General features: G+C 36.3%; 2 protein-coding genes across 5 annotated transcripts; one reads left to right on the plus strand and one right to left on the minus strand.

The window, feature by feature from the left end:
- Positions 1–132: 132 nt before the first annotated feature.
- Positions 133–4,137, minus strand: LOC141899323 (suppressor of fused homolog). Its single transcript, XM_074785566.1, has 13 exons — positions 4,071–4,137; positions 3,542–3,718; positions 3,306–3,440; positions 3,028–3,173; positions 2,807–2,949; positions 2,639–2,724; positions 2,471–2,543; positions 2,225–2,399; positions 2,054–2,144; positions 1,848–1,973; positions 1,634–1,772; positions 1,486–1,554; positions 133–1,394 (listed from the first exon to the last, which is right to left on the minus strand). The coding sequence occupies exons 2-13, from the start codon at positions 3,703–3,705 to the stop codon at positions 1,305–1,307; spliced, it is 1,437 nt and encodes a 478-aa protein (XP_074641667.1). The 5' UTR covers positions 3,706–3,718; positions 4,071–4,137; the 3' UTR covers positions 133–1,304.
- Positions 4,138–4,992: 855 nt separating this feature from the next.
- Positions 4,993–15,029, plus strand: LOC141899711 (cys-loop ligand-gated ion channel-like). Of its 4 annotated transcripts, none has more exons than XR_012618642.1 (9): positions 4,993–5,409; positions 7,573–7,701; positions 8,405–8,608; positions 9,548–9,805; positions 10,224–10,379; positions 10,587–10,790; positions 10,966–11,013; positions 14,570–14,766; positions 14,961–15,029. XR_012618642.1 is itself a non-coding variant. In XM_074786157.1 (9 exons), exons 1-8 carry the CDS (start codon positions 5,128–5,130, stop codon positions 11,137–11,139), a joined length of 1,299 nt encoding a protein of 432 aa, XP_074642258.1. In that variant the 5' UTR covers positions 4,993–5,127; the 3' UTR covers positions 11,140–11,161; positions 14,570–14,601. The 4 variants fall into 4 exon arrangements, 3 of the variants coding, with proteins under 3 accessions (XP_074642258.1, XP_074642255.1, XP_074642257.1); XM_074786157.1 differs by lacking the exon at positions 14,961–15,029 and adding an exon at positions 11,122–11,161 and having other exon boundaries at positions 14,570–14,601; XM_074786154.1 differs by lacking the exons at positions 14,570–14,766; positions 14,961–15,029 and adding exons at positions 11,364–11,549; positions 12,816–13,153.
- Positions 15,030–16,706: the final 1,677 nt, after the last annotated feature.

Consider the following 16,706-nt stretch of genomic DNA (forward strand, 5'->3'; position numbering starts at 1 on the left):
ATTTTTTCATATACATTAAGTATTACGGTATGCATTGTACTGACCCCTCCCCTAATGAGTACATAATAAATGAATGACCCCTTGGCAAATAAGAAACAACTACAGAGACAACTTATTTATAGTACACAGAAAAACAACTTGTATATTCAGTTTGTCGTATAATAGTACATAGATATAAAACAGTTAACATCTTCTATCTTTGTTACCATAATTGTTTAACACAAGATTTGGACTGCTAAGGTCTTGTAGAAATTTTTTAAAACTTGTTTAATCAAATTCACTATACTTTACATTTTAGGCAAAAAAATTGGTACCTTGTTCCTCATTTCAGCTGAGCTTAAAAGTTCATCCGGTTGACCATCTATCTACCCTGTACATTACTTTTCAAAATCATGATCAAGCTAAATATAACAGACCCGTCAGCTATAAAAACGAACTGATTACAAATTTTTATTGTGGTTTACAAAATGACCCGGCCAATTAGAAGACACAAAGTATCATTTTTTAGCCTAATATACACTAATGCAACATCACAGATCTGAATCAGATTAAACATTTTTTGAGCAAAATTCTGCAATATATTCCTCAAATCCTGTGAATGGATAATACAAAAAATACATGTATTTTTGATAACACTGATAAATGCCAGGTCACTAAGTAAATAATTAAATGCGCCAACAGCTGGTCATAATTTAACTTGTAATCATTGATGCGATGAGATTCATTATTCAATTGTTAACATCAAGCATAGCAGTTCGAATGCAGATTTGCTGAATGTGAACTGAATACTGATTTATACAAGCTTAAAACTATATTATACACAATGTATGTACGAGTATACATGAAAAATAGATATCAATACATTGGAAGTACTTCATTTCAAGTACCAGTACTTAAATTAAAGTAAAAATACATTTTTATAACAGAACGGTCATTGCAAACGCCATCTTTGAATTTCGTTGTACATTTGCTGAGTGGCAGAGTTTAAAATTCCAGCAGTGTAAAAATCAATGGAAGTAGACTCCCAGTAAAATGCAATAACTCAAAAGTGAATCATTTATCTGCAGAACTCATAACAGCACTCGGGGGCAACATAAAAATTTAATGTCTCTATACTTCGTTATTATGTCAAGATTCATTATTTTGGAGCCTAATAATTCAAAAATATATAATGAAGTTCAACACAGCCAATTGTGTATTGTCGAAAGACCATTTGGGCCAAGATCTGGAACCAGCTTCCAATACTGTTATACTTATTTATCTAGGGCCTGCAGACAATGAAATTGTAATAAAACTCCTAACAACTAACTACACACAACTGATTCCACTGTATCTGGGCAAATTGTAATCGTCATATGATGTTCACACCATTGGAATACTTTTGGCAAATCGATCTGAAAGATAAATAATTAGTAACAACAATAATAATACTAGTTCAATAGTTATAACAATAATTAAGAGAATTCATCTTTCAGAATAACATACCACATCGATTTCATCTAATATTTGTATATCACGCAACATATGATCTATGAAATCATCGGTCAACAGAACCTGAAATTTCAAGTTAAATCTTATCGGTAACAAAGAAAGCGATTTCGTTTTTACAGAAAATCGTTTTTTCATTACTGACCTGTAACCATGGCCCATGGGCAGCGTATGGGTGGGAGGCATCAGCTATTGATCCAATTACACTTTGGGAAACAAATGTTATAGCCACATCATTGAGAATACTTTTGAAAGTGAAATGGCGACCATGTTTCAATCTTCCTCTATAAAAGAAACTCATTGAAAATATAAATGGATAAAACTGTGACGAAGAATATAGAGGCTACACAACAACTTACAACAAAGCAAGTGGCAGCAGTTTTCCAGCCTCTAAACTAAATTTCAAGTGGACGGCATCAATACTTCTTGTACGAAGGAGTTCAGTTGGTGCATCACCACTCAAATTACTATCAAATGAAGCTTTTCTGAATAGAAACATTATATTATATTACACAATAATACTGATGTATCGATAAAGTGAAACATCTACAATCATGTATTTTACCTTGATGATGAATCTCCAGATGGTATGGGTGGAAGTACTGGCTTTGAATATCCCAAACCAATTGTTAAAGCATTCTTTATTTGCTCAGATTCTGAAATAGATAATTAATTGCTGTTCAAGCAGGGTACTATTGTATCATTTGAATTATCCTACCAAATAAATAAACATTACCTAAATCTGTTATATTTGGTGCATCTGTTGTATCGCTAGTTGAACTGCCTCGGCGTAAGTTGTCATAATTTTCCTTGTTGTCATTACTGACTTTTGATAATTCGATCCACGAACATTGGCTACTAACTCCACTTAGGTTAGAGCCTTCTAGTGATATACCCTGATCAACTCTTTCCTGTGTTAAGAGAAACAAATGTCATTTAAAAAGATATTTTTGCTCAATACGAATCAAATCCCAGTATTTACCTGTAACTGTGGGTCAATTTCAAATACATTTTCCCCTCTCCTCATATCAGTTATAAGCCATGCACCTCCAGCACTGGAAAAAAAATATTGAAATAATGGTTTTAAAAGTGATTTTCTTCAAGCTTTTCTACCAATGATAAGAGACATGACGTGAAAATAGATACAAACTTGTCAACAGTCTTCATTAGGTCAATAATACCACTTCCATTCCAATGTTGGGCAGCTTTTAACTCTTCTTCACAAACACCAACAACCTTTACAAAAATTCATCGACATGGCACTATGTTTTCATTCATTCCCATTTCAGCGATAATTGCTTAGCCTACAACTACATACTTGCACAAAATTCACCACACCAAAAGCAGTGGTTATTGTTTTAAGTTGAGGATCCGCAGTCATGAGCATATGTTGCATTCGAGATTCACTACCATCTAATGAGCTATGCCACGGTACATGATCACCTTCGCACAATGTATTTTCTATAAAGAACAAAAGTGGCATACGTTCGAATTCTATTTTCCCCCTGTTTAACCAGATCATGAAATGTACTAACTCACCAGACTGAAAAACATATCTCGCAAGGGCTTGCATGAGGGCCGCAGGCCACGTTGGCGGGGCTGTTTCTTGTTCCTTTCGCAGTCTAAATGTCATTTCGAAACCAAACCCGCTCGGGGAATCAACAGATCCACTACGGTAGGCAGAACTGTAAACAAATCAAAGTAATAAATTATTGCTTTCATGATAAATAAGTGAATTCATTAAAGCCAGGTTTAAGAACCAAGCTCTGTATATTGGATAATGTCCCAAGGAAATATATAATGGATATGATACTTACTCATGAACTCTTCCATCGCCGTGAAGATCAGATAATCCAAAACTAACATAATGCCAATGTGGGGGCACATTCTTTTCTGGACAACCAGGATTTGAGTACATACTTATATAATCTAGAGGGTCCGGACCTCCCAACCTATAATGGAACATCACAAAATAGCATTTGCTTATATGATATCAGGTTTTCTAGAAGATATATGAAAATATATCCAGCATTGATAGAAATTGCTTATATACCAGTATTTCACCAAAGCGGTGACTTGTAATGGATTTGGTTGGTCAGGATACAGTTGTCGGCATGCTGAATAGATCGCCTCAAATCCTGGAGGTGTTACAGGTCCCTGATTAATGTTTGCAGTGTTGTAAACTTGTGCAGCATCTTCTTTTTTCCCAGACGACATCTTTTCAACTTCCCTGTAATAGATATCTACTACTAATAGAATTGTACATCGTATCCTACTAAAAGAAGTAGTAGAGTTAGTAGCAGTAGGCCCAACTACTGATCATTTCACTCAACCAGCCTAATAGACGTCGACGCATCATAGATCGGTAATTTAGGCCTATTAATCGGCCATCCTCTTCGCTACGCCTCGGGCTCCTGCGTTGTGTCTGTTCTGCTGTTATATTGATGTGGCCGTGGGGGAGAAATGAAGTGTCGCGGAAGAGCTTTCCTGTCATTTCTCACAAAAATCACAGTAAATACATTGATGTATTGTATAGATGGTTTATGGAAATGACCGATGTTATAAAAATCCTAATAACACACCATTAAAAGAAAGGCGAAAAGACCACCCAGAATAGGAAAACAATGATGATTTCAAGAACGACCGAAGGACATCCGTGATTTGTTGTGCCGCATTTCCGGGTTTCTGTCAACTGAAGAAATAGTTCTTATATTTCGGGGATTTAACAAAATTGATGTCGATGGTGTGATCTTTGAAACAATGAATTAACTTCTATGATAGAAATAGTCAAATAATTAATACTTAAATTTCATGTAAAAATATGTTAAGTAATTCGCTGTATTCTTACATCCATACTCACTTACCAGAGGATACTCCATTAGACTGGTTACCGCTAACCTCATCGGGTCGGTTACAACTCAGTGCCGCGGCCGTATTCGCCAAAACCTGATATAATATGTTGAACCAGCTCTGATTTTGAGGAAATACACTAGGGAACGAAATCATGAACCCATATAATTCCGGATATTGTAACTGGCTGCCAACAGGCGGGTGACTGATTGTGCCGCCGTATGCTTAGAAATAAATGATAGAATCAGTGTGGAGTCCGAGGACTAGATGTTAGCCAAATCGTTTTTCACAAATCACACATTTCATTTCCACCCAAGAACATCCGCTGTTCAACGAACTACTAGTTGCCTTTAATTTAGATTTTGGGAAAGTTTCACGGCACCCATAAAACTTTTTTGCACCATCCGTTTTATTCGATTTCGCCGAAAACTTTTTTTAAAATGATAGAGAACTTCTAAAAGGTATCATAAACAAAATCCGAAAGCAACACATATCCTTTAATCGTTCTTTGAATCGATCAATAGATACTTGTTCTCTTTTTCGATGAAGTTTATGACTAAGTCTGCGATGGCCAGAATTACAGATGTCGTTTCGATCGACACTGGGATTATTAATATGAACGCTGAACCACCTGTGACACTCAGAAACACACTGCAGATCTTGTTCAGTGCTTGCTAAAACAGAGCTTCCTGTAGCGATTCTATATGTGACATCTGCCATATAATACTATAACATGAATCATGGACTGGGCGAGGATTATTAGCTGCTATTGCGAGAACCCGAATATCGATGGTTATCTATAAGATGCCTTCAAATACCACTAACAATAACGACTATGACCCTGAAGAGGATTTCAAATATCGAACCGGATCGGCAAGAAATGGACCACGAACGTTCGTGATGGATTCCAATCTGACCAGCAGTCTAATTCATTTACAGTCGTCCATTGACAAATTTACGGAACTGTACAGTCGCATAGCGCATAAACAGTTATTAGCAGATACGGGCAAGAAGCAGCCCCAACGGTCTCAGAGTTTGGCCAGTTATCCACCGGATTTAAGGGATGAAAAGGTAAGCACGACGAAAATAATAACATGAAACACAGTTTCGGACATTTCAAGGAAATTGATATTTTTCAACCAAAATGTTATTTACGAACGCAATAAGGGTTTTTGCGATATAACGAATGTTGTTGAGCGCACGATTCAATTTACCAATAGTTGAAAAGGAGACCAAAAATTCCGGATATAAATGAATTTTGCGGGTATTCTGTCTCGGCTCACGAAGTCGATTCGTAGCTAGAATAGCGCTCGATCGAAATCCAACTAAAGGTCTTTTTTGCACAAAATAATGAATACATAAATGAAGAAAAGATTTTCCATTACCGTATATCATTATTCACGTTGTTTGTGCAGTCGATTCGCAATATTTAAACAGCTTAATAGCTTAATTAGTATATTTCCCGTACTTAGATTAAGATGATTCTAATGTTCGATGAATAGGTTTTTTTAAAAATCAAAACGGCTAACGCAAAGACCCTTATACGTATACGCAGTAATTAAGTTTCCTGATCTCAAAACTAGTAGGAAATTTTAGGAAATTCGCGCAATCAATCTCTTCTACACGAATAATATATTACTGTAAATTTTTTGTGGGCATACTACATTTTCACCCCGATCGAATCTTGATCACATAACGAGGTAGTTATCGATGAATAAACCATGAATGTAATCTCTATTTACCACTAGATTTATTGCTTATCTACTGAAATTAATTACTTTCTTGAGGAGTGATCAATAAATCATAGATGAACCTCATGCGTTCTTAATTCCCAGAACTGGAAGGAGTTTGAAGCTAAGTATTCAACTTTTCGGCGAAAAAGACTTTCAGATCGCCACCAGTCATCAGTGACCTCGGATGAGGCCAATACGTCGTGATAATTGGTGAATTATGAGGCTAATACATTTGAATTAAAACTATACAAAAATAAACGTTGGGTAATATGAAATTCCATGCGGACATTTTTTTGTGGGGTAGAGGGGATGATTCTTTTTTTCGAAATGTTGGATTGTGCCATGCAGACTCGATTGAGAAAGTTTAGGACCCCGTCAGATTTTTTAGAATTCATGCTTCCTTTTAGATAAAATTCGGTTTGTAAAAAGATACCGACTCTGTTATGGTCTCCGTGCGTGGAATTGAGGCGTGATTCAAGCAGATGATTTTAGAAATTGGATGCGTCTGAACACTCCACTACATTACAGAACAGATGGCGAGCGACCATGAAAATCGATGCATGCTAAGCAAATCTTACTTTATTGAATATTATATCAGCTATGTAGACAACTATTAATTGTCAACATTAACACGCTGAATTATTACTATCTTGAACACTGAATGAAAAACAGGTGCACCTATAAAAACAACGAGTTTATCGATCTCAAATGAGACATGGTATTGATATATCTTGAACATTCAACCACCTGATCGATATTACCTAAAACCATCCAAAATACGATAAAATGTATCATTGTCCGATTAATGTCTAGTTAACAATACCGTCACGAAATCATAAATCGAAGGACAACAAGGACCACATCATAGTAATTCTATCTCGTTACGCCACAATACCGATACCCGTTATAACAAGGCTTATAATTAAAACGTCCAGGTAAACTTTATTGGATTTTATATCAGCCAAACGCGCAGATGTTGAATCTTCGGGTATTTATAATGCATATTCGCGCATTAATATAAATCTCCCAAGTGGCATATGTTAACTGAGCATTGTATGAGCGCACATAGTTTCGGGAGATGGAGAGTCTTACTAGTACACAGGTAAGCAATTTGGGTACGCGAAAAGTCGGTTTTTAGCTAAACAGCGTGACCTAGTTAGTTCCAATGTTATGGATTAGTCTTTCGCTATTGGAGACAAAATTATTTCATTTCCAAAGAACATTCCTCCTGAAAAAGTCAATATTTGCGTAAGATAGATGGAAATCAGTGTCACACGTCCATAGCAATAATGCCAACAAACAATCATACTCAACGTGAGGTCTCGCAATATGACGTTTGATGCTTTAGAATTTTATCTGAACATCATCTTTTCGCATAAAATACTCTCAGCGATAAGCGTTATTAGGTGGTTAGGTTCGTCGTGGACTCTGTGTTGGCAACCAATTAATGCACACTTTGATGATCTTCTAATGATTCACATTATTTTTTTTTCTATGTTAGGTCGTGGTGGCATTACGGATGGTTTTCCTAAAGATTGGCGAAATTGATACATTGAAAGAAAACTATACAGCGGATATATTTTTGTACGCCACGTGGCCAGAAGAAAGCCTCGATGGCTGGGATGATAAGGTAATCTATAGGCTATTCGTGAATTTTTCTGATGCGATCAATAATCGTCCAAAAAAATCCTGGTGAGTTAATTTCAAAAATTTTCATTTATCAAACGAGGCGTGATGGATTTGATATGATATGATATGATTTATTTTCAAGTAAAATTTTTACAAAATTAATGAATAAGAAAATACATTAAAAATCTAATAATATTTAATGAAGGACTGCTTTGAAGCAACAGTTAGCAAAGCAGCCCTAGAAAAGAATTTCACTTAATGCGCCAGTGAATTAGAAGCCCTTACAATTCGGTATAATGGAAATGAAAATGCTGCATCAATTACATGCATACGATGCGATGGACAATAGAAGTAGTTTCACAAATCCATCAACTTAGATGATATTTTGCAGCAATATAATATGGTTGTATAAATCGTTTTATCTCACATAACGCTATAACACGAGTTGCGTTATTGGAGTCAGTGGTATATGACATGTTGATAGCCATTAATGATTATTAGCAAACCAAACCCCTGAAATCTGTGTGGCAGAAAGTCGTTGGGCGTTTCTCCGTGTGATACGCCGTGAACTGTAACAAGGGCATGATAAATTTCGGTTTTATCTAATGCGATAGTTTTCGTTCGATGCGGAAACGAATCGATAAATATAATGCATTAGTCGAGAAAAACGGCCAGTAACAATTTATTTTTCTTTTCTAATGTAGATTGATATCAATACAGTTGATTACTCGAAATACTGGAATCCGAAACTTGTCGTAGAGAACACGTACAGTGACGAACCGAAGGAAGATATCTGGCAGTCTGTGCAATTTGATAATAACGGCAAAGCTACTATGGTCGAAAAACGGCGACTGAAAGGCACGTTCGCTGAGAACCTGGAATTAAAACATTTCCCATTTGACACACAGGTAAATAGAATGCCTTCCATGTTCTATTTATGCACAAATATGTGTCATCGAATATAATCAAATGCATTTACGGGGAAGATTTGATGTTAATTGCGTGTTTCTATGCCACTGTCACGTGTTTGCATATTTTCCTATGATTATTCGGTAATGCCAAGGTCATCTAGAAAATAAAAAACATCTATGAACTGTTGAAATAGCAATTTGAAACGATCAAATAGCAATTTATACGCTTAGGTAACGAGAAGTCAATCAAAATTGAAAGCAATTTCACCAAGGTTATGATGAAGTCAGTACTACACTTCTGTAAACGATTTTCATATTAATTTTTCTCAATGAACTAATGATAATTTGGTTCTCAATGTGTCCATTAGTATCCACCACGATACCTGTGCACTACAGAAGCACAAAATAAATGTCTAGGTCTGAAACGTTTCATCGCTGGAGTTTCTGATTTATATTGGTAATATCCGGTTCAGTTTGCTGAATGAAGTCACCTTTTCATTGTTGATACAATTATCTAAGAGAAGAACGCTGCCATATTGCTAAACGATTGAACTTTTTTCTTTACGCAATGAATGCTAAAGGGTAAAGTAATATTGATAGATTCCAACGTTCTCGGGGATAATATCAAATAAGAGTATAGAAATAGTAAATAAACCTACGAATAAAAAACAACTCATGCACAGTTCTACTGATTGGATGATCGTCTAACATATAGTAAACCTCGGGCAAACTGAGACCGACAAAAGCTAAGCAGAACCCCGGAACGAGGTAGCGAAAATCCGAATTAACGATAGGAAAATACGTTAGCTAGTTAAAATTATTTCGTGTTTGTCCGAGATAATTGAGAAGCCGAGTTGGCCATCAGTTAGGCGGGTTTACTATACATATCTGTACATATCTGTGTTATAATGTATACATGATTTGTTCTGATTTCAGGACTTGTCAATAACAGTGGCAAGTGAACGATCAGATAAAGAGCTCGATCTTGTCGAGGACCCGAACAAACTCAGTTGCATTAATGTTCAGACTTTCGTAGATGCCCAAGAATGGGATCTGCATTCGCACGTCGAAGTGAATAAAAAATCTTCGTTAAAAGAATTTTCGGGCACGCCATATCGGTCGCCTGCCATGGTGTTTACGTGCCGAGCTGGAAGACGACCAGGATTCTTTATCTGGAATATTCTACTCGTCATGGTAAATACCAGTAATAAGTCATCATTTCAAAACGAATTTCAAATATAATTGTCTGGAAAATAAGAACGAAGCCAAATGATATGAAATCCTATTCCCTTGCCATGATTTTCTTGTAAAACAGAATTGAGGGAAAAATCTACAGCTTGCGATCAATGATTCACTTGCTTTATGCGATTGAATTTTTTGCTAGTTCAGTCTTTGCAGTCAGTCGATTGGTTCACTAATCAATTCCTCACTCCATCTTTATATCACCATAGAAACGGGTAGCTCAAACATCCGCGTTATCTGATTACTATAGCTTCATGATGTTAGAGTTTGAGTTTGAGAGCTTACACATTTCTTTTTCGGAAAAAAAAATCTTACCTGCCTGGTAACTTTGTCACATCGATCTATCAACTGTAACTGATGTCTTTTTTAGTTTTTCATCTGTTGCCTCATATTCGCCACATTTTCCGTGAACGAAGAACTCGTCCAGAATCGTCTTCAACTGTCGTTTACGTTGGTTCTCACCGCCGTAGCATTTAAATTCGTTGTCAATCAAAGCTTGCCAAAAATATCCTATCTGACATATTTGGTAAGTGTATCATCATATCGCCCAGCTGTATAAATGTACCGGTATGATAGATATCTTGATGCGTCTACTGTCAAAAACCATTCAGCGGTAATCATATTACGGCAACGGATTTTTAATCTTCACAATCAAAAATAATGTCTGGCATTTTACATTATTCTATTGAATACGAGTATGACATTTTATATTTATTTCTGGTATTTTTTTCAGGATAAATACATATTGGTTTCAATGACGTTGCTAATTTTAGTTAATTTCTGGCACGCGATTGTTCATCGCCTGCTGTTCAAACAGATCGCTAATGGAAAATTCACGATAGACCAAGTGACCAGGGCTGATACGTGGGCAATAATAACGTTCGGCATTTTATTTGCCCTGTTCCACGTTCTGTTTATTTTGCACATATATTTCGGCGTGAGTAGCATGTATATAGATAAAAAACCGATAGAGTAGGAAAGATACGTCTGGTGATTTCTATTCAATCGAAAACACATTTTTGGTGTACTTTGAATATTCATATTTATATCCAACAACATCAATCAGAAAGATTTTTTTAAGTATAAAGGAAACGATTTTTACCGTCTTTCAGGCGTTGAAGAGAAGGCGGGAAATGATACGAAAAGATCAAGAATACAAAGTACGTATGCGTGTGTAAATATAAAAACTGTTTCTTATTCCTAATTACCCTTCTCTCATGATGTAACAACACTGTGTAGTTTATACATATATGTATTTCGTTTCGTAGATAACTTTCGATGTCTGATGTAGTGCAGCACCTGTTCTAAGTAAATACGTATATACTTTTTAAAAAATTTCGTTTACACCTTCCACCCATTACGTATAGCACTCTTACGCAGACGGTATTTCGACGAGGGAGTTTCGACTTGAAGTAACTGTTTGCGGCAGCTGTAAAAGCTCACCTTAGACAACGGGATCATTTCTATTCTTTTCTAATACATAATCGCCAAATGGTATTGTATTTGATAGAGACGACGGTTTATGTTCAACAGCGCCCTTACAGCCACGTCTAGCGTCGGGTTTGATCTATCCAGCGAAAGAAACATGGTGAGGACCGCGGGCCTGCACCTAACCGACTACGAAGAAGCCGATAATGTGGGCCATTTCATGCCTATAATATTAACTGCTGGTATTACTACCGGTACAGTTTAGTGTGTGCGTATGATACGTATTTTAGTATACAATTAGCGCAATTATTCAAACTATCTATTTTATGTTTGTTTATTTGCCTGTAACGACTATTTAACGCACCTGCACTGCTTTGATATACTCGCAGTCGCCTTGCAAAGAAAAATGAGAATAAATTCGCAGCTGCAAAATTATCTCGCGCCACAAAATCATCTGGTTTTGGGTGTCGCATTTACATTAATTATATTCAAATCTAATTCCTGCTGTATTTGCATTTACACATTAAATTTCAAGAATCATTACGTTTATAGACGCGAATAATGGATGCACCTGTGTCATATTTGATTAATTTAGGGCATGGAATAATCCTTCGTACTAAAAGACAGATAATTATCAATATCCAAAAAGGCATGAGTTACGCACGTGCATGTTTGAATAATGAGTGGTTTCATTTTATAGCACTGTGACGAAAGAGATCAAACCTGTCACTAAGTGTTTTCGGTTAGCGATGACCAATCCACGAATGAAAGTTGTTCATGTAACTATTATTCAATTGATATCTTCGCGGTAAATATGAGCGCGTGTAGGCCATCGAGATTCTTTTTCTCACGTTGAAATATAACGTGCATTTTGACCGTCCGACACGAACAACTCTGTATCCAAGCTGACGGGTAAGACACAGTGATATCTTAATTAACAATGATCCCAACCAAAGCATTCTAATCCATTATAAGATTTTATTCATTATACGACTCTACTCAGATATCTATGAAAATCGCTTTCCTGGTACAACTTTTTAGTCTCAGAAAGGTGTACCGGGCGATCCATATGGAGCTACATGGCTGAAAATGTTTGCACTAAATCTGGCCGCATTGATCTAGAATTGACTGATAACGATTACCAATTTTCATATCTATTTTTGTTTGTTTGCACCAACAAATCATTTCCAACTGCATGAATCTTGCTTAGTATTTGCCGAGGTAAGCCCACTGCAAACCTTTCCTTGCACTCATTAGATTTTACCGTATCCTGATGCATCCTGTATACATCGGAAAGGTATACAGCAGGCTTCAAGTATGAATACATAAGATACTGAAGTAGCTTTTCGCACAATACACTCAACTTTTATATGCAATTTCTTTCACAAAGATGTCGCAAAAAATATCATATAGTTTAGCAATCACTTCTGCTTAAGGATAATGCCATTAATGTCAATTCTATTATCGTACATACAAAACGCATAAAGTTTACGCGCGACGTCTTTTTAACTAATCATCTCTCCTTTCATTGTAGGAATTGTGCCTGAAATCAAAGACGATAGGCCTTAAAGCGCCGAAAGTGTTCGAAAATGCTGGATTCACTAGCTCGGCTTGATTATATTCGACTTAGAGAGTGTGCTGCAAGTCTGTGATAGATAATCACGAATGTATTACAGAAAGACTATTCGTGAAAGACTATATTATTGCATTTCGTTAACACGGGTGACAAAATAGGTGATAAAATAGTTTCATCGCGTCGTCCAAACTGATCAAATATCTGATACGATACGGGGAGGCATCGTTCGACACCACCTTTTTCGTTTACTTTTGTAATTTCTCATAAACTGAATGGCCAAACATATGGGGTTTGTGTGAAGTATTGACAATATATATATATATATATATATATATATATATATATATATATATATATATATATATATATATATATATATATATATATATATATATATATATATATATATATATATATATATATATATATATATATATATATATATATATATATATATATATATATATATATATATATATATATATATATATATATACTTATTAAATATTCATAGTTTGGTTTTTAGTGAGAATCGGGTATAAAAACCTGTAACCATCGCCGTGCACAGGGGATTCAAGGGTCGCAAGTGAACCCTCCTTTATAATGTAGGTGCCCTCCAAAGATTTGTGTTTCTGTTACAATAGGGGAAATATCATGATAAATAAACAGGTTGGAGAAGCACCTTTTACAGGAAAACAGGAGCAGCGTGTCTACAGCACAGGGCAGTTCCAGGATGATCCAATTCAAAAATGGGTATAACATTTTCATCATAATTTCAAATGACTTGCTACGAATCTCTACCCAGCTTATCGGCCGCACAACAAAATCCTCAAGAAGTCTGGGGGGGAGGGGCAGAAAGGACAAATCTTCATAAAAACTAAGTAATGATCGACATATTTAGCTGAAAGGGCCCCGTTACTGCAAAAGGAAATACATTGGGTATCTACAATGGCGGGGCATATCATGAAACCTAATTTCTTTGTGGCTGTCCTGGAACTTATACTGTCCTATAGGCGGCGAATACTTTAAAAAGTAATCCGTTGTTTTCTTTTGTGTGCCCTTTCCCGTGAAAATTTGCCTTTTTTTCAAAAACCAGAACTGCCCCTTGAAAATCCTGCGCACGGCCATCATGGGAACCTCATACCTCTTATATGTTAGTTAGAATTTGTTTATTTTATAGTGTATAAATATAAAACTTGAATAAAATCAATACTGTATAATGACGAATATGTAATTGTTATTTCGATGTTTGCATCGTGATTTAAATTAAAGAATTCGAAAATCAACGATGGGTCCAGTTTTTGAAGGGCTCAGCTATCCCCGTTCTTCACATGCGTGGTTGTTGTGATAATAAATTCCTCCTGATACGACGGTGGAATCTTCATCTCTCGTTATTTATTAGGAACGTACGTGTATAAATATATCACGGTATTTTTTTCCAAACACATCTTCCGTGCAATCTCCCGTGCACCTGAAATCGGTTTGCTGCTGTGGTTTGATGTATATTCAGATATATGTTATACAAGTAGTTGAATTGAAATGTCGGTGACACATTTTTTCTAAAAATTCCCAGCTGTTCTGTGTAATGGACCTCAAATAGGATTTTACTGTGTTATGGGTATTGTCATTTCGTTCATATACCAATGTTACAGTTCCATGGATAGAAATTTCTTAATCACCCCTTTATCTCCCGATGTATCTTTCTATTTCAGGTGAAATCAAGGAAATTCAATAATTCTTATGGGAAGAAGGGTTTACGCGCCGCTTTTAACCAGGCCTACGAACTTAGTGGTACTCTCGTGTGATGGAGATGTTGAGACGGTCGTCGCGGTGGTTTGCGAAATTTTACAGGCGGCAGTTTTGTTCTACCATCAACCCCTACTTTTTAGGAGCTTGATCCACTGCGCAGGTCGAGAGATTATCTTGCTTTATCCATGGCAATCCTTGTTGATATTTTTTACAAATTATAATTTTGCATACATATAAAGACTGAAGAGAAAGGAACTTGATCAAAAAAGATCAAATGAACCTTTTTCTTAAGAGTTTGAAAAGTGTGAAAACGATATAGAACACTGCATAATAATGCTCAATTTCATACTTCAGAGGCACTTACGTGGTTTGACAACTGGAACTGTCGAATATGCTAGTGAAATTTGTGATATGCTCTCAACCTTTAAAAATATTTTCGAATCAATAATCATAGATCTATCTCATTATTACCTCTTATATTTTCAAATTGATAGACTTCAAGCTTCCTGTCCCCTTCCTGGCATTTTGTGACGTCAAGACGCCGGGCTAATAGTTCCGAATACGGAGCGCAGTATAAGAAGCCGTAATTGGTCCATATCAGCTTCCATCGCTCGGTCGTCGGTGACTTGATGCAGTCGATTGGTGTCATTATTTTTGTATCCATATATTCCAATATCTGGGCGCACATGCTAGTTCTCGTGTATCCAGATTCAACATCAGCTGAAGAAAGAAATAATCAAATGTCTAGTTTATCTAAAACTGGTGAGATTTTATTGATATAAGAATTCCAAATTCTTGCGAAAATTCATCATCTCGGGCGTTTCTTTCCTATACTATTTCCTTTATGAATTTTCTTTTTAACTTACGCAATTTTGTATAAAGTAATCCATTTTGTGGACCAGATGAAGAGTCGCATTGGAATCGATGGATAGTGCATATCTTTTGGTAGAAACTGAATTGTAAGCATGTTGTTTGGGTGTTGCACTTCGAAACGCATTTCTCAAGTATCGTGTCCTTAAAATCGTAGTCGCGATCACCTGCATCCAAACACCCGGCGTCCAATCGTTTGATGTATTCAGCTGCACATACAATTGTAAGATTGTAAGATTGAGATTTGAGATGAAAATTAATCTTTACTCTGCCAGAGGAAGGTAGTATAATGGGGTGAATGAGAAGAGATAGAGAGAGATCTTTAGGGGTAATATTTAGACCTATACAGCAGGAGACGTTTGTTGTTTATGCGGAAGGCAGGTTGGAAAGGGTACTTGCTGAATACATTTAGTTACCGCTGGGATGGATCGATTGGGCCTGTTCACGCTAGTTTTGAACATGTAGTTTCATTGACGTGAGTCTTACAACCGCCTCGTGCAGACATCAAAATCCGACGATTTATCGCAAACTAAGTATATGATCCGTTTCCAACCTTATACATTCAAGAATCACAATGGCGTACCGGCGATTTGGCGGTTCAGAGTTCCTTCTTAACAGATATATAGATGTAAAGACGTCTTCTTTGCATTTATGAACGGAAATTGAACCGCACAAACATATTTCGTAAATAGAACATTCACTGATACGTTTAAGAAAAAAAACAGAATAGTACTATCATAAGAAGGTTGGTTGTGATGTTTACATGTTTTCTTACCTGCGTTTGTCAACGAACCTAGATAACAGATAATTACGGCTACCAGTCGACAGGAGATCATGATTTCCCCGATTCTGAATAGTAGAACTTCAGTACCGGTTACAAAAGATACATCGTGCAGTAAACATGGTTATCTCGAGGAAGGTCTACTATGAAATATTCGTTTATGGCATTTGTGGTCAAATAAACTGCAGTGCAAGTGCGCGTTAATTGTTAATTAAATATTTGTCGCAGGAACAATCACGATGATCAATGGCCACACCAACACTTAAAAGCGACGTTCAGATGGAATCAGGAAATGGACAACGTAAAGCAATTAGCAGAGGATTATTGAATTCGTTTTGGTTTACCGTCCGGTGTAGCGAACGTATGGCAAAATCACCAAAATTTATATATATTGTTTCGAAATCTTGTCGTCCCACGAAACTAGTTCGAAAGTCGTTAACTGTATAAGG

This window comes from Tubulanus polymorphus, chromosome 2 (assembly GCF_964204645.1).
Source record: "Tubulanus polymorphus chromosome 2, tnTubPoly1.2, whole genome shotgun sequence".
Classification (NCBI taxonomy): domain Eukaryota; kingdom Metazoa; phylum Nemertea; class Palaeonemertea; order Tubulaniformes; family Tubulanidae; genus Tubulanus; species Tubulanus polymorphus.